The sequence below is a fragment of the Python bivittatus genome, unplaced genomic scaffold, assembly GCF_059951505.1.
Source record: "Python bivittatus isolate LINGU-HERP-01145 unplaced genomic scaffold, Pbiv_v1 ctg000080_np1212, whole genome shotgun sequence".
NCBI classification, from domain to species: domain Eukaryota; kingdom Metazoa; phylum Chordata; class Lepidosauria; order Squamata; family Pythonidae; genus Python; species Python bivittatus.
The window spans coordinates 33,394,192-33,419,301 of NW_028277035.1; the positions used below are offsets into that span (position 1 = coordinate 33,394,192).

The 25,110-nt window shown below is 36.8% G+C and overlaps 1 protein-coding gene across 3 annotated transcripts in view; it reads left to right on the forward strand.

Moving 5' to 3' along the window:
- Positions 1–25,110, forward strand: part of SPOCK1 (SPARC (osteonectin), cwcv and kazal like domains proteoglycan 1) — a 524,632-nt gene that overhangs the window by 293,200 nt on the left and 206,322 nt on the right. For all 3 annotated transcript variants that reach the window (XM_088133786.1, XM_088133789.1, XM_088133787.1), the window contains exon 5: positions 21,194–21,326. In XM_088133786.1, the coding sequence (XP_087989912.1) occupies positions 21,194–21,326 (133 nt within the window). The remainder of the gene's footprint in view (positions 1–21,193; positions 21,327–25,110) is intronic.

The following is a 25,110-nucleotide window of genomic DNA, read 5'->3' on the forward strand; positions in this document are numbered from 1 at the left end:
ATATATCTTTGTCTTCACTTTTGATTTTTGGCCCCCTGTTGATAGGGTGGTGGAGTACACAACCTCTGCCACTAGAATTTCTGATGCAGTAGAGTTGCCCAATAAGCAGTGAGCACTTACACACCACTTCCTTAACCTGTGGAATCCTATATGTTCTCAATACTGAAAAAAGATGTAGGTGAAAGTTGGTCTTCAACATTTTAGCTTCCTTAAAGTGTTTTCCTTTGAAACTTGAGCAGGGCAGAAAGATCACTCTGATAACTCAGTGGCCCACAGTCAGAAAATATACTTACTTACGTACATGAATGCATACTGACACTCACCTTAATCAAATGATTCTAACTGGCTCATGTTCCTTTTTTTCCCACTATCAGGGTTAAAATCTCATGTCTGAAAAGTTTCTGGAATTGGCTGCAGACCTAGCCAATTGGTGCAATATCCTTGTTGTGATTAGACATGGATACATAAACCCTAACTCTAACCTATTTGGGGAGAGAAAGTGCAAGACAACTGAAATAAGCAGACCTAATCAGTTGGTACATGAAACTCACTACAGGTAGTCCTTGCTTAACAACCACAATAGGGAATGGAAAATTGGTCATTAAGCAGGGCAGTCATTAAGCAAGTCACCACTTGAGTGGACCCAATTTTACGGCCGTTTTTACAATGGTCATTAAGTGAAACACATGGTTGTCAAATGAATCACGTAGTCATTAAGCGAATCCAGCTTCCCCAGTGGACTTTTTTGCCAGAATTCACTTAACGACCAAAAGGTTGCCAATTGCAATCATGTGGCCGCGGGGGGAATGAGATGTTTGCAAAAGTCATAAGTGTGAGTACAGGTCATAAAGCACTTTCTCCAAGGCATTGTAACTTTGAACCATCATTGAATGAATGGTTGTTAAGCGAGGACTACCTGTAATAGGGAGAAAAAAGATGTCAGGTTAAAAAATAAGCTCTACAATCAGCACAGGCAAAAATACAACTGGGTTACACTAATATCCTGACTCTAAAACCTGATTCCAAGGGTTCCTAAAACCCAAAGCCACTTGGTCTTGCTAGGGTTGAGTGAACACCTGCTCCTCTCCATCCAGACTCTCGTAGCTTCCAGGCACCGGGAAAAATCCTCAATAGCATTACTTGGAAGGCCAGGAACAGAGAAGTATAGTTGGGTATTATCAACATACTGATGACACTTAACCCACACACCCATCAACTTCATGTTAAATAGGAGAAAGTCCAGCCCTGAGGCACCTTCATATGATTCTGACCTCATGATTGAATGCTGAGAGGCTTGTCAACACTGCTGGAAGGTGTTAGTTAGGAAGGACTACCCTAGATAAGTAGCCTGATCTCTTTCCATCCTCTCGTTTGGATTAAAAAAAAAAAAACTTTCTTAAATATCATTCTTCTTTCCTTCAGGCTATTACCTAAGCTTGACTTTCTCTTACCCTTATCTGTTAAGCTGAATAAATATGTTAGAGAAACTTCTGAATAATTCTCTCCATGTTAGACTAACGTCATTCCAATCCCATTTGTAAGCTTTCAGCAGAGGTGGATTTGGTCTGTGTGCTGAGGCTTAGAAAGAGCAACCAGAGTGCTAATCAATGATTTACTCTAGTTAAAGCCATTCCTAGTCATTGGAAGCAATTCATGTACCCGCTAACATGCATGCTGTTTATTATGCTAGACGTGGCTAGGACAAAATACAAGGAGAGTATTCACTTGTCTGAAAGCATTCTAAATTTGCAAAGTCATTTATCCCAATTAAATCATGGAAATTGTCTGGAATGATGTCGAAAGCCAAACTAAATTGTCCCATTCTTTTCTTTATAAGGAAAGGGCTGATTTGCGCCTTTCACTTTGTAATGTTCATTTTAAATGAAGGGTTTGTGATTTATTCAAATGTAAGTTTTATTTCTCATAACTAAAATATCGCTGTAGATCCTTTTTTCCCCATAAAATGAAATTTCAGGGGAAAGCCTTTATAGCAGTTGTGGATCTGTGCTGCTCGTGTTAAAAACAGAGAAGAGTGTAAAATGTCTTTGCATCAGTAAATGGACAGAATAGTGATGTATGTAACAAGAGAATATTGCTCTGACATTTATCCTAGCAATTCAAGAGCAATCATTTCCTTTTTAAAAAATTGTAGGAAACCTTTTATACAAGGTTGAAATAGAATCAGTCCAAGCTGCTGGTTCTGTCTTAGAGCGGTATATCTCCTTGTAGGAATACACACAAGTAATAGAGATTTGATTTAAAACTTAGCTGCTTGTTTGGCATCAAATCACTTTGCTGATAACATTTCAAGTTTCAAAAGTTTGGATAACTTTTCAATAAAAATAAATATGTAAGGACAACTAACTTCCTTCCACTTTAAAAGTTTATGCTTTGTTTATAAATATTGAAATTACATGCATTTTTGCTTATTAACATTTAAGTGTTCTTTTATAAGGTGGATTCAATTTATTTTTTTTAAAAAAGCTAACATAATTGCATTTTTACAACCTTGCATTTGCTGGTTCGTTGATGTTTTGGCTATTTTGAAGTCAGGAAGTGGAAAAGAATAATGGAAAAGAAAATAATTTCTGTTGATATTATTTGCTATTTCTGTTTTCTGATTGATCAAAAGCATTATATTGAGGGTGAAATTATTCACCTTGTTAAAACTTAATTGACTCATGTTGCGTAGTAAGCACTTACCCCCAAATTAGACATTTACATTATTGCTGGCATAACTATCTCTAGGACATGGAGGTGAAGCAGCAGCCTTTTCCAATGTCTTGCCAACTTACAGTTCTCCCCTTTTTTCCTTGCAGTTTTATTTCTTTCCTCCGTTTGATTTCATTGGGAATTAATGGAGTACATCTGCACAAGACTGATATAATCCTTCCTTTATCCTAGGTATATGTCAGTGCTTTTATTTATGGAGGAAAAGTTCAGGAAATAAAAAGGAAAATTAAAACTTCAGAAGACCAGGAAACAATAGGAAAAACACCATCCTCATCAGGACAGATTCACTCAGATACGTTTCAGCGGAGTTTGTGAAGCCAGATTTTGATGTGGCAGGGTGCTATGAGTGCGCTTTTCTTATCTGTCTCTTTCTAGTTTTAACTGAATGTTTGAAAAGCATTCGTTCTTCACCAGCATGCTGATCAGTGTCTTCCTCAAGTTTGGAAGCTAACTGAGTAGGGAGGTAGCTGGTGGTTTCCTTTCTCTTCTCTCTAATGCCTGCAAAGCACCATTCACAGCAGCGTCTCTCTGTTGAGTCTGAGGGAAAGAGCATTTGTTGTATAGGCGATCATATTTCTACTTAACACGGTGGAGCTGTAATACTTTTATTAAAATTTTAAGCAAGAAAAATAAAAGCTAACAGAAGCTAATATCTGAGATAAGGGGAAAAGGAAAAGGAAAGAAGCCAAAAGTGCAAATAAACAAACAAACAAACAAACAAAGATGACTTCTGATTTTCTTTTACAACAGATTTAAATTAAACTCATACTCTAAGGTTACAACATAACTTTCATTTTTTCTATCATCTACTATTTTTTTCTAATCATCAAATCCATATATCGTAATTTCATTTTTTTCTGTTTCGTGGAAAAAGTACATAAGAGGTTTCCAATCAGCGTTAATCAGTGTCTTTTCTCTAAACAAGGCTGTCAATTTAGCTATCTCAGCCAGCTCCATCATCTTCATCCACTCTTCCATTGTAGCTAATGTCTTTCCATTGTTGTGCATATAAAAGTCTTGCTGGTGTTATCATATAGCAAAACAAAGTTCCATGAGTTTTTTCCAACTTTTTGCCAATCAGTCCCAAAAGAAACATCTCTGGCTTCAGTTATATATTAATCTTTAAAATCTTCTGAATTAATGTATGTATTTAGATCCAAAATTTTAGCTTTTTCACATATCCACCAGGCATGATAAAAAGTCCCCTCTTGTTCATATTTACAGGATAAATTCGAGGTACCTTTATACATTTTAAACAATTTTTTCAGTGACAAATACCAGCGATACAGCATTTTATAAAAATTCTCTTTAACATAATATAAATTTCAGTTCTTTCATCTGCATATTCTCCCATTATTCCATTTGTATGTTATAACCAAAAATTTTAGCCATTTTATCATACATTCTTTCACTTGTTGTTCTACTGTTTCAAATTTCAGTAAAAGGTATGATCATCATTTGTATATAATTCTGTTTCAAATTTCAGTAAAAGGTATGATCATCATTTGTATATAATTCTGTTTCAATTTCAGTCTTACAATAGTCAAAACCAAAAGTCCTTTTATCTACTTTGAATCTTTCTAATAATTGTACACAGGAAAACCATTGACATGTGTATCCTTCTAATGTCAGATCTTCTCTTGATTTTATTTTGAATTCTCCCTGGGAATATACTAATATGTCACCATAAGTTAACCATTTATATTTATTTATCATTTCTCTGCTATAATAAGCTTCATGTGGTGAAATCCACAAAGGTATTTTCGGACACAACCTGAATTTATATCTATTCTATATTCTCAGTATGACATGTCTGACAAAATGATTTTTAAAATCTACCTTAACTTTGGTGGGGCCCACAGCATGTATAAAACCTCTCCTATTCTCTGTCTCCTTTTTCTGCGCAGCAAGTCCAGTAAGTAACTTGTGGGTTCAGTAAGTTTCCAGTGTAATTCAGAATGCTACTGTTGACTTAGGAAACCCTCTGGCTTAGCAGCAAGGTAGTAACAGAACCACTTACTCCACCCTGGCCAACTCCTTTCAAGGAGGTCCTCCTGGGCAATGTTACTGGCGATGCCCCATTTTTGTGAGGTGAAGGGGTTGAGGCTAGAAAGTACCCATCCATGGAACAGCCTCGCTCTAGAAGTTAGTCTTTTACCTCAGGAATGGCCTTTTAGAAGGTAGCAAAACCTGACCTCATCCAGAGGGCAGTGGGGATGTAATCCTTCACCATCACCATTTGTTACCATTGTTGTTGTTTTGTTTCTTACCATAATTGTAATCATTGGTTTGGTTTGTTTGTTTGTTTGTTTGTTTGAGCTGCTTTGGACTTTGGCATTACGATGACTATGGAGTTATTATTATTCTGGTTGGTCGCACAGTCAGCCAGATACTTAGACTGGACTTGGCATTTTTATCCACCTATTGAGTCCTTCCCAAGGACCCAGGATAGACAACTGTTGTTGTTTGATGGTGTTAAAAGTATATAAGCTGTTCCAAGTAAAGCTGCCTTTTGCAATTGACTGACGGTGATTTTGTCAATGCCAATTGTCTTCAAGTGCTACTCCAGATGTTTTGGGATTGCACCTGAGGTGCCTATAACTATTGGTGCTATCTTTGCTTTCTTTTGCCATAGTCGTTCTATTTGCAGGTCATTATATTTTGTGATTTTCTCCAGTTTGTTCTCTTTCTCCTCCTCCTCCTCCTCCTCCTCCTCCTCCTCCTCCTCCTCCTCCTCCTCTTATCATCATCATCATCATCATCATCATCATCATCATCATCATCATCTTATGTTTTTATTATATTTGGTTTTTTGTTTCCTTATGATGGATGTTTTTATTGCATTTGACTTTGTGGTAAGCTGTCAGGAGTCCGAATGACTCAGCATCACATAATAATTAAATATATAATGTAATTACATGGGAGATTCTGCTTGACAGAATCTGTTGTTGTTGTTATTTAATTAAATTTGTATGCCATCCAACTTCCAACAACTCTGGATGGTTCACAGGGATACAACATTAAAAAGAATAAAATAAGAACATAATAATAAACAAGAACAAGGAATAAAAGAGAGCAAACTGGGCAGGAGCAAAAATAATCCCACATAACCTAAAAAGGCCTTCAGTCACCCTCACCAATAATTATGACTGTTCTTGAGAGACATCATGCAAAATGTGGTCCTGTTCCAATTCTCATTTTTAGAGTTACAAAAGACTTCATAGTCCTTCATCCAATTTTGTTCATCTTTTCTTCTGCTTTTCTTTTTACTTTAATAGAAATTTAAAAACAGCACTAAGATGAAATACAAGGAAAAATAGATGGAAACAAATAGAAAAGAGATATACAAGCACTTTTCAAGATGACATTACAACAGTGTTGCATATTAATTTGAGATTTTTTAACCATTATTAAGATCAATTCAATACTCAATAATTAACTAAAGTGACCAGTGGAATATAAGTCAGAATGAACTATTAACAAAACTTTCTGTCTAATCTAAAAATGCTATGCCTTTTTAATGATTTGAGCAGAAGCTAATGTATTAGGCGCTCATCCCATTTCATGTGGCAGGAAAGCAGTAAGAAGACAATGGCCTTGGTTTTCTTTTTAACTCATGAGATCTTTTATACTGAATAGTGGTAATGTATTTTCCCAATATTGATGAAATTGAAAATAAATTGACCAGAGATAAGTGCTTACAAGTTGTTAGTTGCTGTTGAAAGAATGTTTCCACTCTACTCGTTCACCTGCTTATTTGCAAGCATTTCCTGCTGCAGATAAATCTGGTTGGATACCTTGATCTGCTTGCTGTTCACCATTGTGCTTCCTAATAAATGACAGTAGGTCTTTCAGCTTGTGGATCTTAAAGTAAAGATTACAGGCTGTTACATTTACAGCAAAATTAAGGTTCATTTTCCATGGCCTGTGATGTTCCAGTACATTTGCTTATATGCAGCATGAGTGGCATACAAAAGTAGATTCACAGCATGTGTTTGCCCTTCCATTGAGGAGAGATTTGCAGTCCCAGTTTATTGCAGCTGGCATTTCAGATTAGATCTTAATTTGTTTGTTTTGAATTTTGATTTGCTATTAGGGTTTGTGTACTTGAAAGTCATCCAAGAAACTCAAGACATATATTCTTCCTCTCTAAAGAGAATGTGGTATGATGCACTGTTTTTCTCCTTTCTCCAGAAATTGCTGCCTACATCACAGGGACATAGAAGTTTATCCTCCCTGCTACCATTTCATTTCTATATTAATGACATCATACAGGCCCTCACCAAAGTAGAATTTCACCCTCCATCTCTGGCTCATAATCCAGTCTCCATATGATTATACAGGTGAAACTCGAAAAATTAGAATATTGTGCAAATGTTCATTTATGTCAGTATGGCAACTCAAAAGGTGAAACCAATATATGAGATAGACGCATTACATGGAAAGCGAGATATGTCAAGCCTTACTTTGGTATAATTGTGATGATTATGGCATACAGCTTATGAAAACCCCAAATTCACAATCTCAGAAAATTAGAATAGTGTGAAAAGATTCAATATTCTAGGCTCAAAGTGTCCCACTCTAATCAGCTAATGAATCCATAACACCTGCAAAGGGTTCCTGAGCCTTGAAATGGTCTTTCAGGCTGGTTCAGTAAGAATCACAAGCATGGGAAAGACTGCTGACCTGACAGTTGTGCAGAAAACCATCATTGACACCCTCCATAAGGAGGGAAAGCCCCAAAAGGTAATTGCAAAAGAAGTTGGATGTTCCCAAAGTGCTGTATCAAAGCACATCAATAGAAGGTTATGTGGAAGAGAAAAGTGTGGAAGAAAAAGGTGCACAAGCAGCAGGGATGACCGCAGCCTGGAGAAGATTGTCAGGAAAAGGCCATTCAAAAGTGTTGGGGACTTTCACAAGGAGTGGACTGAGGCTGGAGTTAGTGCATCAAGAGCCACCACACACAGACGGATCCTGGACACGGGCTTCAAATGTCGTATTCCTCTTGTCAAGCCGCTCCTGAACAAACAACAACGTCAGAAGCGTCTTACCTGGGCTACAGAAAAAAAGAACTGGTCTGTTGCCCAGTGGTCCAAAGTCCTCTTTTCTGATGAGAGCAACTTTTGCATCTCATTTGGGAAACAAGGACCCAGAGTCTGGAGGAAGAATGGAGAGGCACACAATGCACGATGCTTGAAGTCCAGCGTGAAGTTTCCACAGTCTGTGTTGATTTGGGGAGCCATGTCATCTGCTGGTGTTGGTCCACTGTGCTTCATTAAGTCCAGGGTCAACGCAGCCATCTACCAGGAGATATTGGAGCAGTTCATGCTTCCTTCCGCAGACGAGCTTTATGGGGATGCTGACTTCATTTTCCAGCAGGACTTGGCACCTGCCCACACTGCCAAAAGTACCAAAACCTGGTTCAATGACCATGGGATTACTGTGCTTGATTGGCCAGCAAACTCGCCTTACCTGAACCCCATAGAGAATCTATGGGGCATTGCCAAGAGAAAGATGAGGGACATGAGACCGAACAATGCAGCGGAGCTGAAGGCCACTATTGAAGCATCCTGGTCTTCCATAACACCTCAGCAGTGCCACAGGCTGATAGCAGCCATGCCACGCCGCATTCCGGCAGTCATTGCTGCAAAAGGGGCCCAAACCAAGTACTGAGTACATATGCGTGCTTATACTTCGCAGAGGTCCAATATTGTTCTATTTCCAATCCTCGTGTTATTGATGTCATGTAATATTCTAATTTTCTGAGATTGTGAATTTGGGGTTTTCATAAGCTGTATGCCATAATCATCACAATTACCAAAGTAAGGCTTGACATATCTCGTTTTGCATGTAATGTGTCTATCTCATATATTGGTTTCACCTTTTGAGTTGCCTTACTGACATAAATGACATTTGCACGATATTCTAATTTTTCGAGTTTCACCTGTACACTGGCAATCTAGCTATCCCCTATAAATCCCATATCCCAACATATCCCAAATTCTATGTTGCATTCCTTAAATCAGCTTCCAAGGGTTAATATGTTGATGTCTCATGCTAGAAGGAACAGGGTTTCAAAAAGATGTTTTTGATCTGACTAAAATAGGGTTGGCTTATCTGGACTGCAGAAATCTAGACAACAATTGGGTGGTAGCAATTAGAGCTTTCTATGCTTCTTTGCTGCCATCAAGCAGGGTTCGGGGGTGGGGAGTTGTTTTTCTTTGTTTGTTTGTTGTATTTTTCAGTCCAGATCTGGTAGGCCCTAAACTAAACTAAAAAGCACAACAATTTGAAAAAGTTGTACTTTTCCAAACCAAACCAAACCAAACTAAACTAAATAATGCACTCTGTTATATAATCAGAAATTTAAAAATTCTGTTTAAGGTAATAGTCAAGATTTTCCAAAGTCTACCTTTGCTTCAAAAACCCAGGGAAAACATGATGATTTCCTACAGATATATCTGATGGATTTCTGCCTGATGCACTGTGACATTAGAAATGGCATAAAAATGTAATTGAATGGGCCCATAATTGATAACTAATGGCTTACACCTGAAGTCTTTCTCCATAATTCACTACAAGATGACACTGCAGCACTGTAGAATGGAACGTACAATACATAATGTTCATTCAGAATGTCAAGAAGTGAAGCAGCATCATTTAGTAGTTTTATAGTGAACTGTTCAAGATCTATAATTAAAATTTTACCTTCCTAAGCACTATATGAATTATGGAGAGGTCAGATGTTCCCTTCTTGGAATTTGTCATCAGTTTGCCCTATAAATTGTATTATACCTTAATGGCAAATGTAAAGCAATAACATAGCAACATTGCCTATTTGTACAGTTGCATGAGTACAGAGGGCAACTTCTCCCACTCCCTCAAAAGAATTTTAAATCATTACATATAATAATGTATAGAAAAGTATTACAATTCTGGTTTAACAGATTAAACGCTAATAAACTAATATTGTCAATAAAAAATTCAGCATTCAGCATTCTCACCTTAATTGCATTAATGTAGCCTCTTAATTATGTTTTTCAACATGTTAGAAGTCAACATCATGATAGTCCAATTCTAATGAATCTGAAAAAAAAAAATAGTGAATATTTGCCGGGTTTTTTTCATGTGTGTAAAATGCCCTGCTAAATTTCCAGCTGATAATAGCAACTGAACTCTATAAGACATCAGCTGAAATAAATCAGTTAAGATGAGAAACTATTCCCCTACATGCTGAAGCAGATTTTTTTTCTTCTTTTGGTCAGTCACAACTTCCTCCAGAGGGTTCCTAAATTAATTTTATTCTACTGACATATTCTGTTTTTCTATGAGATGCTGTGAAAAAATGTCAGTAGGCATCTACAGAAATCCATCAGATACAGTATATCTAAAGGAAGCAATTATGGATAGAGTGCTGGTCAGTTGAATTTCTACCTAAGTAGTTACTATAGTAGGTAGAATCTGGGGGGATGGACAATATCTCGTAGAGATCCATCAGACTTATGGTCCCCAGGAATATCCCCTCATGAGACTGGGGAAGCTACAATTGTGATATGCCTGCCTGGATGTGTCTCTCCCCAGCCCAAAGTTGATTTGCAAAACAAACTATGGATAGATGAATTCTGATTTGTGAAGCCATCATAGTGTACAAGACTGACCAAAGTCTGTACAGTTTGATTGTACAACTTATAAACAGTATATTAACAGTATATTCTACTTTGCATAATGTCTCCTTCAATTGCAGATTTTTAAAATTTAACTCCCATACTTTTTTTTAAATAGCAGTAATTTATCCATACAGTTCAAGTTTAGCATCAGATGTGGTTCACCAATTGATCTATTTTTGGAAAGCATACTTGCATTTGGGGAAGAACCACCACTCCCTCCTGGCTTCTGCCAAAACATACAGGTATTCAACGAGACTAGCTTCTGCTATCGTTTCCCAGTTAAATTTCTACCTGCAACCCTAGAATGTTCCTATCAGTCTTGAGGGCAATTCTGAGCTAGGCATCCTATAGAAAATGGGATCCTTTTCCTGACATATAATATGAAGTTGTTCATTTTATGAAAAAGATAGCCTTTCAAAACCAAACCCATGAGCATACATAAAATTAAAATAGCATGCGGTAATAGTGTGTGTTATATTGTTGCTTTAGCTCTTGCTTCCAGAAAAATTTCTGCAGGCATGCAAGTACATGCATTAAACATTACCACATGTTAATCGGCCTATCTACACAATAGTGTCTATGACACAACCAGCAACAGTTTGTAAATGGCTGCTGCTGAATAAGCTTCTTATGGCCTGTACCGTCTTCACTTTATTTCTGTCTGTCCTTTTTGTTCAGCATTTTCCAGCCAGCATGTTCCACTATTATTAATACTGTGGTTTATTCAACAAATTGTAATCAAATAATGGCTTAATGTATAGTCTGAAAGGAGCCAAGCTTCTTCAATAAGCAGTCCCATCTAGCACAGATTAGGTTGGGCCCCCCCGATGATGTTCTGGAAGCTGATGAGTGATGGCTGGTGCCATTTGGGTTTATGGAGTATTGCCATGTTTTATGAGTTTATATTTATGTGTGTTAATGTTCCTGCTTATGTTAACCACCAGCATTCCCTGCTTACAGCAAGATGCAATAAAGAAACAAATCAGTTATACAGTAACTTGAGTATAGTACATTTGCTGCCTTACAAACAGTCTGTAGCAAAAAATTAACACAAAATATTTTTTTTTCCTGGAGAGGAAGGTCTTAAACCCGTACTATAATTATAGAAGCACTACCTTTTCTTTGCTGCTTCTGCTTAGAGTGATGCCTGAACCGCTGCTTCTTTCCCATTCTAGAGGTGGTGGATTGGCTTGTAAGTGCAAGGGTTCTCACAAAGCCATACAAAGAGGAGTAACATTGCAATTGGCTTTTTATTTGATCCTGGCCCTTTAGGTTCAACAGTCAAGGTTTGGGTAACTTTTTAGGGTTTTCAGCTATAAGCAGAGAATCAAAGGGGAACAGGAAGTATGAAAGAAAAAAAACACACACAACCCAGGTAGAATTGTTAGTCTTTTTGTAGAAAAATTCTACAGGCTCTTTCAGGAAGTAATTCTGATTCCAACTAGGAAGCTTTATGGTTTAAGGAGAACTTAGCAGATTCTTCACCAGCAGTCTTGGAGGGGTTTTACCAGCAAAGTCAGGCAGAATAGAAATTCTCTGCTCTGAATCTGGTAGCAGGAGTTGCCTTGTCACATCCAGTCAAGCTGAGTTCTTCCTGCAGCAAGGTACTAAGGTCCATAAGTCCTTCCTTCCATAAAGAACTCATCTCCCCCTTCCTTTTATTCCTCTGTAGCCTTGTTAGCAGCTGTCAGCAAATTAGCTGGCTGAGTCTGTTAAAGCTCCTCTTGCAAGTGGCTACAGAGAAGCAAGCATTCTCATGAGTAGGCTGGTGTCTGACCTCTTCACAGATGGTTGGTTTCAAACTGCCATTGTTCCTCTCCTCTTGGCTATGCCTTCATACACTATCTTTGTATTTGAGAGGGTTTGTTTCCTCTCTTTTCCCATCCCCTTTTTTTCCAATCAGCAACTTGGCTATTCCACAGGAACTGAACATTCAGCATTAAGATGGCCCAGATTAAACACATATCTACCTGGAATTCAGTCTGATGATTGCAATGGGGCTGCTTCAGAGCAAATATGCATTGGCTGATGAAAGTCCACTAAAACTAGATTCCAGCTGAACTTACCACTGGAATGAAATTCATATTTTTATGACCCTGTTTTTCTAAATGCCCTTCTGTGAGATGACATCATGTTCAACATGTGTTGCATACAAAATCCAAGATGCACTAAAGCAGGACGGGTAACTAGTAGCACATATGCAGCCCCCAATCCTCTACCTGACCCTCCTTAGGATCTTGAAATTTGCTGGGAAAAAGGCAAATCTTTCAAAGCACACCTTTTGTTTTGTTTTCTACCCCCTCCCCCTCCCCCTCCCCCTCCCCCCAAAAAGTGTAAACAGGAGGCAAATTCCACCCTCCATGGCCCCAAAATATATCAGGAAATTTCAGTGATGAGTTGTATGGCTTTCCAGCTGATTTCTTTCTTAGGGTTGCAAGGTTCAGCCCCAGGAAAGTTGCCATCCTTTCACTAAAGTCAATAGGCTTTAGGGTAACTTCAGGGTAAACAGAATTAATTTATATATCCTAAACAGATCTGCTTGCCAATATTTCTATCTCTCACACATTCACCATAGGAAAATGGCAGAAAATGTAACATTTTCCTCTTCTTCTTGCACTCACTTCTTCCATCCTAAAGGAAGATAACTTATATAGCAGTTTCAGTGATGTATTCTGGGAAATAAATTTTTAACAGTGCATACAGATTACTTTCACACACATGATCTGAGCATGTGCACCTATGTCTGGCCAGTATAATTTACTCCTATTAAAATGGCCTTTTCTGAGTCAACTGCCATTATACTTTTGAGAAACTTTTTTATTGTTGTGTAGGAGAATGTCTCAAGACTATTTTATTTACCTGTTGTGAGCTACCCAGAATTGCTTAGATGAGATGGGTGGCCATACGAATAATAACAGTAATAATAATAATAATGTTTATAAGAACTTTTTGTTAACTAAAAAACAAAATAAAAATAGATTTCCTTTTAAAAAAAGATTGTCAATATGACAAAGTGCAGCTAGCTTTGTAAATCACCATATCTTGGCCCGATTTTAAGCAATCTTCATTGTATTTGGCCTGACAATTATAGATCCTTCCAATTCATGTGTACTAAATTTCATGAAAGTAAAATAAATATGTTTATTAATGACAAATAAAAAATTGAGAAAATGAGTGGCAGGATATTGTAAATCCAGCCCACTTTATAATGCAGACACATGAACATGATTGTCATTTAGCAGCTGTGATCTGAATGATGCAGCAGTATCTAGGAACCAGCTTCTCATCTTCCCAGGTTAACTGGGAAAGCTTCAAAGTATCATGTTTCCTAACAGGATGTGTGAGAAGAACAACAACAAAAGTCATACATACCCACGGAAACACAGAGAGAGAAGTCCAGAGAAAGAAGTAGAGCCATGGACAGTTCTAAACGGAACTGATGGAATTCATGCTGCAATTCAGCAAAGTCTAGAAGAGAAATTGCTTCATGAGACAGGAGTTCAAGCAGAAAATAAACACACAAATCACTTAGGTTTTTCTACCTAAATAAGGTCCTATTGACTTGTTCTGACCAAATAAAGTGCTTAAATAGCTCTGTGACAGGTTTTGTTTCCTGACTCCACTTCTCCCTGAAGTAACTGCTGCTGCTTAAAGGGACACTATGCCTCAGGCCCCTTTGTAAGAGAAGAGCAAGACTGACCTCCGTAGGCTATGGAAGTGGTGTCAAGACTGGATCAGTTGTACACAACATGCCCAGCAAAATGTTGACCTACTGCAAACACTCATTGTCAGGATCTCCGGCCAACTAAATTATAAGGGTTTCTACCTCTGTCTCATGACAAAAAGGCAGCCTCTTCCTTTGGGACATTTCTGGTCCCCTTTTAGAAGTCACTGCTAAGCCTCTTTAGTAAGAATTTATGTGCCCTAAAGGAATCCTGTAAGATGGGCCATTCTGTTGTTAACATCAGTACTTCTATATCATTAAGTCTTCTTTCAAACAGCTTTACAAAGGCAGTTTCAACCTCTACACTTTCTCTTTATCCACTGTTACTTCTTGGGAAAGACCTTCAAATTCAATGAACTGTTCAAATGGTTCCAGATGACTCCTAAAACTGTATTTCAAAATGACAAGAATGCCAGGGAAGAGAAAATGTTATTAAACTAAAGTTCATCTATTAAGTAATTTCTGAAATATAAATGGGATGAAGCATAAATTATAAATTAGGGCATATGGGGAGGCTGGGTGGGACTAATTAAATCACCAGTAGAAATAAAAATAGAAATCATTTCAGTTAGGTTCAAATAGAGTTTTCCTCATTTGTTAAAAGTTTTTTTATTTTTATATGAGATGTAATAGAATGTTGAAGTTATATAACTATTGTGGCTAAGTTCATTCATCACTCTAAGCCATTGTTAACCATGATCTGTTGTACCAGCTACAGTTGCTTGGGTTCACATATTGCACTAAGCCATAAACAATAATTTATGAACCACACTGTTGGGGTCCACACAAGGTACTAAGCCTAAACTAAACAGAACACATTATAGCTTAGTGCCATACAAAGCAATTGAGTTGGAATATAAATAAAAGAGAACCAAGTGAAAATGTATCTATGCACAGAGTAAAAACAGTCTTAGGCAAACATGTATAAGTCTTGTATGAAAAATAAACTAGTGGGTCATCAGGGATAGAGATTTGGAAGTTAGAAGAATTTTGGAACAGTATTTTTTACTGGTGGTGCAATAATTACCAATAAGCATTGATTCAATTTTAGATTTGAGAAGAATGTCAAAGATCAACATAGTTCTCAATGACATGTTCAGGAATATATCATGATTTAAAGTGGAAGTTGGTGTACCTCATTGCTTGTTCAGATCCAAAACTCCCTAAAGGTGGGAAAGCATGGTATCTCTCATAATTCTCTATAAAATATCTCCCTCAGGAATATGTATCCAAGTCTGACTTGGGTAATTTTGATATCCTTAGATGGGCTGCAATTTTGTTTAGTGTTTTTATTAGGTCTGTTACGAACTTCTAATTTTCAATAGAGTTATGCAAAACGTTATTAATATGAAACAGTTGTTTAGAGTTTGAAACAGGTTATTCTGACCTCACTGGAAATGTTTTAACTCAGAAGAGGGCTTCTTCTTATTGACATTCAGCAGTTAGAGCTTCTCTTGCTTTTTGTTGTGAGGATTATTAGTTGGATTCTTGAGCTAATCCCCCCCCATTTAGTTGGATATAATTAGAAATCAGGCTGTACTGATGGGGGCAGATAGGACAATGGAAAAGTGGTTGGAGAAGATATTATTGCAGAGTTTCTGTCTTCATTAAGGAATCTGAAGGTATAACAATGAACCCCATATTGTAATCTGACAATTCCAGTTAGGTTTCTTTCAAGAACAAGGTAATCACTTAAATACATTATATTCTTGTGTAGTACTGTATATCTCAATGCATTATCTACTTTCTCGGAGCTACAGTATTATAGATTTGAACATTTCAAGGCAGTACAATTTGACCTATGTGTTTCTAATAATGCTACATGAATCCCGTTAACTTCCAAGAGCAATTATAACTTGAACGCAGTCTTTTTGTTAAGACATACAATAGGAACCTGCTATGGGTGTCTAAAAATATAGTCTAAAATTTAAACCAGAAAGATAAGATGAATGCTGCAAAAGTGATAAAATTCAGAGACAGACAGAAGTAAGATACTAATAACAAGTATTCTCTGGGTTTTCCTCTCTGGGTTTGGGATTTTGACAGGTCATACTTTGAGTCAGAGCACTTGCATTACTATAACTGAGCAGGCCAGAGAGATAAAGGCAAAATGAACATTTTTGTCAAGCTGAAGAGACAAAACATTTATAATATGAGCAACGTTAAAACTTACATTTCTCAAAGTTATGTTGAAAAAGGTATTAATGCCATTTTTAATTAAAAGATTTGCAACATTTTTCCTTGATTAAAGTCTCTTATTAGTGAACTGAGATGGCTTAGCAAGAAAATGTTTAACAGCTGGAAAAAGTAAAATACTGAAAAAAGCTCTGTGAGAAGTTTAAGCTGAGTAAATGCTTTATGGGGTATTATTTTAAGCCTAAAGCTTCTTGGGAGTCAAGAGCTGATTTTCTACCACAAGCACTGCAGGGTTGGTTGGCTCTTTACTGTTAGGCTGAATGATAAAAATGCTTAATCTGGATATTTAATTTCAGATTAGATGGATTTCTACTAGAAGGCTATGAAACATTTCTGGTGAAGAGGCTCAGGGGACATGTCTGATGAAACTAGTATGGCAACTGTAGCTGTTTTTGCCATATTTCTGCATCTGATTTCTTTTTGGATTAAAATGCCTATGGGGAATGTAGTACATGCTACTAGAACATTTGCTATGCTTCAATTATTTTTTAAAAACTTTTTTTCAATAAAACATATTTTTGATTATCTATTCAAGCACACACAGTATAATTAGCATCTGCTATGCAAATTGTCCCCTGGCAGGTTGCTCCTCATCCTGTTTTTCCTTTTCCTGCAGCTAGGCTGCAACTTGACTGTATTTCCCTTACATTTTCAGCTAGGGTGTGCTATAATAATACCCACCTTTGATTATCCTTTGGTGTTTAGAGAGCCACATTAATATAAAAAATGATGGATTAAATAGAAGAGTGGATGAATGAGTAGCAGACAATATAAGTAATTACAACCATTGAGCTGGGAAAGAGATGGATGGTGCATAGGAAGAGTCAATCAATCCTCAGATTGAAAGTACAGGTAGAAGACCAGGATTCACAGTTGGATTTCAGGAGGTAGAAGCACTCAATTTTTAATCTCTTTAATATGAGGCTATCTATTGCATTTTTTCCCTAGTTTTAAATCATATTTGGAAATAAGTATGTGTTCTACATGTGGTCAGATTCTGACCAACATCTATGCATGCACACACACAATTAGTTTATCAAAGATCTGCCTGTAAAGGTCTTTTTTCTTCCACATGGAGAAAGCAATCAGGGATTAGGAGCATCTAGCGGGTTACAAGCAGCATTTGGCTGTTTCCTTTCCCACATTCCCCAACCACCCCATGAAAAAGCCTAAAATTGCTCAGTCATCAAACTAGAATGTTCTGCTAGTGTATGGGGAGTACAACTTTTTAGCTACCAAATTATATTTTGTGAATGTTACTCATTCCATCCCTGCAACCATAGGAGGATTGGATTTACTTTAAAAAAAAGAAAATATTCTGTGGATTGTGTAGAAACTGTATGTGTACGTTATACTTGGGAACTATGTGTGGGCTGCACATATGGCTTGTAAACACTTTTTTCCTGACGTAATCTACTCCTGCTCTCATTTTATTCCCCAGCAGAACAGCTACCTGTGCTCCTGCTAATAGAGTATGGGTTTTATTTTATTTTTAAAAACCTTACAAGTGTTTTCCAGTATAAAGATATACTCTATAATGTTTGAAATAACACAGGATCACCCTCAGCTCCTTGACTTTAGATTGACCCCACAAATCAAGCTTTGTTTGCCACAACTTCATTAATAATGGTTTCTGAAGAAAGAAGATTCCTGCTGTCATATACTGAGAGATACTGTGTGATAGCAAGGGACCAATGGCTCTAACTGCAGGCTTCACTTTCTGCAGTTTATGATATTGCGAGGGGGTTTCATAAGTGGACACAAGCGTCTAATGGTGCTATTTGTCATTATGACAAAGGCGAGAATAGAAGAAGCTGAAATGAAATGAAAAAGTAGAATTTTGATCACTTCAGCCACTGAATATGGCTTTACCTTGTATAGGGAAATTGTATAGCTATGATTTGCATCTTACAAATCAAGGTGATCTTGCTTTAGAAAACATCCCTATGTGTGTTTTCTAAAGTATTATGAAATAATTTACTGCTACCTTAAAACAAACTCTTTGTCTACCCTAAACTGGTCTGATGAGCTATTATGGCTAATCAGTAGAATTGCTGAGGTGTTTTTTTTTTTTCTCCAAATGCTTGTTATGAGATTTATATTAGCCATTGTTACAATATGCTAAATTCCAATATCATAAGGAGCTGATATATACATTATAGTTCTTGTCCTTCACCAGGGTTAAAAGGGCAGACCATTATACCTTGCAGTTCCTTAGGATCTTCTCTAACATGCAGATTATCTAATACTTTTAACCATGTGTAGATTTATGTAAAGCTCCATAGATTGCAGTGGTTTGCTTAACACTTGTTTTCTAAATAAGCTACAATTGTCTGGGATCACAGTTTGTTTTAGATAAATTAATTACATTATGGCTAACTACAAATAAACTACATTATGTGGTGCATGAATTCAGTCTCTACTGCTATGGTTTGCATTTTACAAAATCTTTTTGTAATGATTTCATTTTTGAATAAAAACACCCAACAGTTCTTTATCACATGATATCCAAAAAGAAATAGATCCCAGAAATCCTGAGAAATATAATCTTTCCAATCTGTATAATCTAGAAAAATCTATATAATCCATAATGTCTAATACTAATATTACTTAATGTTCCAGTTCAGGAACTTGTATCAGTCACTCTTGGAAACAGAAACTGTAATTCTATAAATTAAAGACATGAATAAATAATTAAATTATTACTTATTACATGTCTTTGCCAAGGTACAGATTAGATCAAAGGAAAATATAATATCCCTTAAACAGAACAAATGTGCTGATGTAGATGAAAAGAAATTGAAATCGTAGACCATGCATAACTTTACTGTACATTCTACATAGGGCTTTTAAATTATATAATACAACTATTTATTATTATATACCCAAGTAGGCCAGAAATAGAATGTATGAATTTAGAATGGGTGATATCAGTTTCCATATTTATCAAAGGAAGTTGCAAAATTTTGCTCTATTGCCCTTATATAACCAGAATATTTGCTGAACAATTCTGGAAATCCAAATCTTGTATGATTTATTATTTACCCATTATTTTTCATTTAGGTTATCTTTTTTTTATATAAAAGTTTACTTTTTTATCATAAATAATGGATTACTTGACTGTTTGATTAACTGATTGACTAAAATTATGTACTAGTAACACTGGTCATTGTATTTTATTGTTGCTGCTAGTTTGGGCCATTTAAAGGTTGCCAACTAGTTCATTCATCATTCAGATGAATGAACAGAACTTTTTAAAAGATCTAACTCTTCCCTAAACCTGGAAGAATCACAGATGTAACACCTAACCCTCCAGGTTAGTACCTGGATGGAGTGGCACCTGGAAATCCCAAACTTTTCAGCATGTCTAGGAAGGTAAAAGAATATTCCAGAAGGAGGCAATAGCCAACACTTCCATATGGTTGCCCAGAAAACTACATGGCCTTGGGAACTAAGATCAACTGAAGGAGTCTTTCTTTTCAAAATCTGGAAAAAGGAGAAAACATATAGGACCTATAGGGGAAATTCACTGCAGAAGATTGACTTTGATTATGGCATTTAATACAATTTAATCCATGATAGAGATTTGTGTGTGTTATATGTGTGATTAACATACAAAAGTTTTTACCAATAAAAAAAAAATTAAAGGAATTCCTCATCCATGCAGTTCTTCTAAATTTATAAAACCTTGAGAATAGGAACAGAACATTCTGGAAAAGTCTGGAACATTCCATTTCCATTGTGTACCATGCTGAACCTCCTCCAGGCTGTGGAGGTCATTATGGGGTCCATTTGGCAGTTTCTGGAAGTAAATCAATGACAAATCCCAAACGTGCCATTCCAATTCTAAGCAGGCCCTAGGAACACCTCAAATAGTGTCCTGTTAAGAAGATGTTTACCTATACAAACTGCCTAAGTGACCCCATCATGGGATAATCTGGAGTAGGAATGGAATGTTTTGGGGTTTCCAGGAACATTCTGACTCTGTTCCTGAATCACTGAGTTTTGTGCCTCCCTACTTAAGAAGAAATAAATAAATATGCTGAACAACCAACTATCTGTCCTATTTGGAGCCAAGATCCAGATAGCCCTGAGCATGCCAGCCTTCGAGGGGCTTAAAGACCTGGGCCAGAGTGCTTTGTGAACCTGTCTGATAATGTGTATTTGGAATGTATCTGTCCCCAGCATGGTTGCGTTTTTATCGTTACGTAACATTTTTTCAATTTTGTTCTTTACAACGATAACTGTAGTGATAACTGTTTTAAACCTCACCCGAGTTGCTTGGTGAGTAGACAGCCTTAGAAATCAAATAAATAAATAACAGATGAATACAAATTATATATATGTTATATTAGATGCTCCCACGCATCCTTGCATCTTATTGTGATGTAAAATCTTACCTATAATTCTACCGCTTCTACTTGCACTACCAATATTCTCTAATTCCCTCTGTTGTATTTCAAATGTCTCTTTTGAAATGGTAATTAGCAAAATTAGAAATCAAAATGTTGAGTTTGATCCAGATTTAGACATATACAACAAATGTTAACTTTCTTCCGTGTATCAACAAGTCAGCCCCACAAAAATACTACACAGAATATTGTGTTATCTGTCTTAATACGATAAGTCATATTGTCGCATTCTAGAAAATTACTACTAGTATTGTTGTGGCTAGAGCTGTTTTCATTTATTATTATGATAACAATAACTGTCAAGTTACTCCTTAATTATGCTTGGAATGTATTTGGAGAAACCAGGATTTGTAATGGATATTACCCTACACAAAATGTAGATCGTTTTCAGTTATGTAGAGGCTATTACTGCAAAGAATCATTTTTCAGTCTCTAATCTCTCTTCTGCATATCTTTCACAGCCTTCGGCAAAAGAAAGGAAACCTTCCCCAGAGACATTGGGCTGGATCATCTAATTTAGTAAAATGCAAGCCATGCCCTCTGATGCACGCCAGCTCTGTTTGTGGCTCTGACGGACACACTTATACCACCAAGGTAACATCATATAATAATGAAAATGTGTATGGTAATTTGTCCATGAAAGTAACATCAGAAATTTAAACATATACTGTATGTGTGTAGCCTTTTGGCTTGAACTACTTTATTAATTTGTTTTATGAAGGTTTGGAGATAAGGAAAAGCTTATCTTGGCACTGCCCCTGTACCAGATCACTGAGTGAAGTACAGTATCTCACACTATTTTTAATGTTTCTAGAGCACCATGGGAGTGGAAGGGTTTTTTTAGGGTTTGCAAAGCTACCAGATTTGATGCCACAACAAGAATAATATTGATGCAAAGAAAGAAGAATTGATTGAATGTACATGTTATATGAATCTTTAACTTAATCTTGCACTACATTTCACTTTCTTTCTGATGCAGCTTAATACATGAAAGGTATGATACTGTACTGCATTCATATTGACCATATGCATTGCTGTTAATCTGTTCCAAGATTAAAACTCTTGGAAATGTAAAAATAATCTGGTAATGGAGAAGATACCCATCGGTCCTTTGCCATTGTCCAGTCACTCTCTGATAGCTGTACTGCTTACTGGCACTGCCCTTTCCCCCTCAGGGGGATAGGACCTATTAGATTAGTCTGCCCCAGGCAACTAATGGACTCTAACGGGTTCCAGAGGAAAGTTGATATTTTCCCTGAGGATCTGGTGGGCATATCAACTGAGATCTTATTTGCTACCTGGATTGGGCATGTGACAAGGGTCTTGGCTTGAATATTCTAGGTATCTGGTAGATAAAATCATTCAGATTCACTCAGAATTGGACCCTGAGCAACTTCTATTGAGGTGATGGAAGTCTTATGTGGTTACTTGGGATGTGTTTGAATGTGAAACTCCTGGGAAGTGGACAAGATCCTTAGGACTGTTAACCTGACTACCTGTTTATTGTTTCCCTGCCTTCTTGGTTTGTGAAGTCCTCCCAGGAGGTGGTGTATAATTGGCTCCAAGTAGTAATATCAGCTTTGCAGAGGGTTCTGCTGATGGTATGCCTCTTCCTTAAGAGGCTGTTGCTGGATCCAACAATTCCGGACAATTTTCACCCAGTCTCCAACCTTCCCTTTTTGGGGAGGGTTACTAAGAAGGCAGTTGGGCTATAGCTTCAGAGGGCCCTGGAGGAAACAGATTATCTGGACCTGTTTCAGTTGCATTTCAGGTTAGGACATAATATACAGTTGGCATTTATGGATGAACTCTGGCTTTCGGTGGCTTTTGATACTATCAGTCATGGAAGCAGGAGAGAGACTGACCTAACCCCCCTAATGGGTGAAGTGATACGGGGCGTAACAATCTCCCTTTTCTTGTTTAGTATCTACATGATCTACCTTATTTTTTCATTGTGGTTGTAAATTTGTTAATATTGCATGCCACCAGAGTTGCTATGGAGTTGGGCAGCCTTACAAATATGATAAATAAAAATGAACTTTATGGTGAATATATAATTCAATACTAGTGTATACTGTGTAGCTGTTTTTGAGTTATGGACATTAGGGTTAGGGTTAGGCATACACCAAATAGCTATGCAATTAAGGGAATTTCATATCCAAGACTAGAGTGCCCGGTAGATTGTTTAAAAACAATAAAATTATTCATGCCTTAGGTATTGATTGAGCAAAAGAAAATCACCTTCTTAGTAATATGCAATTTAGGCACAGATATGTTACTTTATAAATAGAATTAAGACTTCTGGGTTCTCTGCTGTATGTAATGTTGAGTTAGTTATTCATATTCAATAAATAATATACATGATCTGCCCTATACACAAAGCCTTTCATTGTGCACAATCCCTTACAATAATAATCCTGATTCCATAAAAATACAGATGAAAAGGTAAAATGCATAAGCTCAGAAAATATAGAAATGCTTCCACAAACCACTTTCTCTCTGAGTATCAGTGGCTGTCTAAAAGATTAATTCCAGAACATACAGTATATCATACTCTAAATCTCTGTGTGAACTCCAGTTTTGGAAATGAGCCATAGCTAAGAGGTAAAACACATGCTTGGCAAACAAAAGTTTAATTCCTTTTTAGATGCCTCCTGTTTTTATTCCCACCCTGAAAATCTCTAATACATGCCCCACAAATTGATTCACCCAGCAGTGTCTGCAGAGGAGAATCAAAACAGGCAAGATGGTGGTTGCAGCACCATGATTGAGGCTCTACTTCTTTGTACCCATGTGTGTCACTGACAGACGTGCAAAAGCAGTCAGTTTTCTATTGTGATACCACAATCACCAACTTACTTGCTTTGACTCCCACTTCCTCCACCCCTTTTGAATACCACTGAATCCACCCTTTCCAGTGAAGTAATAATAATACTACCCTCATTGCCTTCTGCAGCCCTCCAGAAAGTTGGGAGGCTGAGTTGCAACACCAGATTCCCCTGACATGAATGCTGTCAGGAAGCAGGACTGTGACAATTTTCTGTTGGTTAGAAACAAGAAATAAAGTCCTGGATGAGGAATATTTTCTGCTCTGGAAAATTATTTTATTCCCCAATGCTCTTTGTTGTAAGATTATTTAAATTATTTATTTCAGACATTTGTCAACAGCTTTCTTACCCTTAAACTTTATTCTTATATGTGCATTATTGGGCAATACAGTAACAATTTCAGGTTCAACAAGCTCCATTTTTTTTAAAAAAAATCACAGGTATTGATGAAAGGTATATCAATTTTGATTACTGTCATATAAATCATAATTGCCAAAGAAATTGCAGGTGTTTTTGCAGTCCCACCAGCAAACCACAAAGAAAATAGAATGAAAGATAGATTTCTATTCTTCCCTGACTATCTCTCTTATCTTCAGAGCCACATAGTCCGTAATCATATATACAAGTTGGGATTGATTTGATAAATCCCAAATGCCTTTGTTTTTTGCACTCAGGCAATCTATTTCACGGGCTCAGTTGATCTTTACTGAACAAGTGAGACGGAGTGCCAGATCTTTCAGAAAGCCTTTTGATTATTTACTATGGAATTCAAATCTTTTTTGATCTGAAATCATTGACATTGTTAGTTCATCAGCTTTCTTCAGCTTAGTTTTGAATCTAGTAGACATAATAAGGCATATTGTTAATTCATGTTCTTCTCCCATTTTGTATTTAGCATGTCGGTAACTGAGATAGGAAACATTACCTCGCAAAGTGAAAACGTTGATACAATAATTGTGGAGACACAATGTCAGCATCTCACCTATTGGCTGTACCCTTGAACTATAGGCTCTCTCTGTACAGCCTTTGTGATATCCCTGCCTTCAAAATAAGTGGGGCCAGCAAATGCAAATCCCAGTCTTTGCATGTTCTTCCTACCACAATATAGGGCTGAGGCTTCGTGCATTGATGTGTATAAACAGAGCTGAGTTCTCAGTATCTCTGTGTAATTCAATTAATTCCATTTCAGTGATTTGTCATACCCATGAAGGTTGTAAAAAAACTTTTGTAAAACATTTGTTTTATTACCAGTGTTTGCAAAATGAAGCAAGAATAAATCTCTTTATTTTCCTCTTATTATTATCCTGTATTATTTCCCATCTGTTAGCCAATTATACTTTCCATTGCTTTCAGTATAATCAGACACAGAATTCTTCTGTTGTTGCTTGTTTTTTCTTCTGTTTTACATCTGCAGCACTTTGTCTCAAAATTTGGATTCAATTTTTTCCTGGTTACTATGTAATGAGTAATAATCTCCTGATGGGTATCTCAGCCACAGCTACCAACAGTTAACTTTTTTTTTAAAATGCATCAAGAAAAGAGTTCATGGC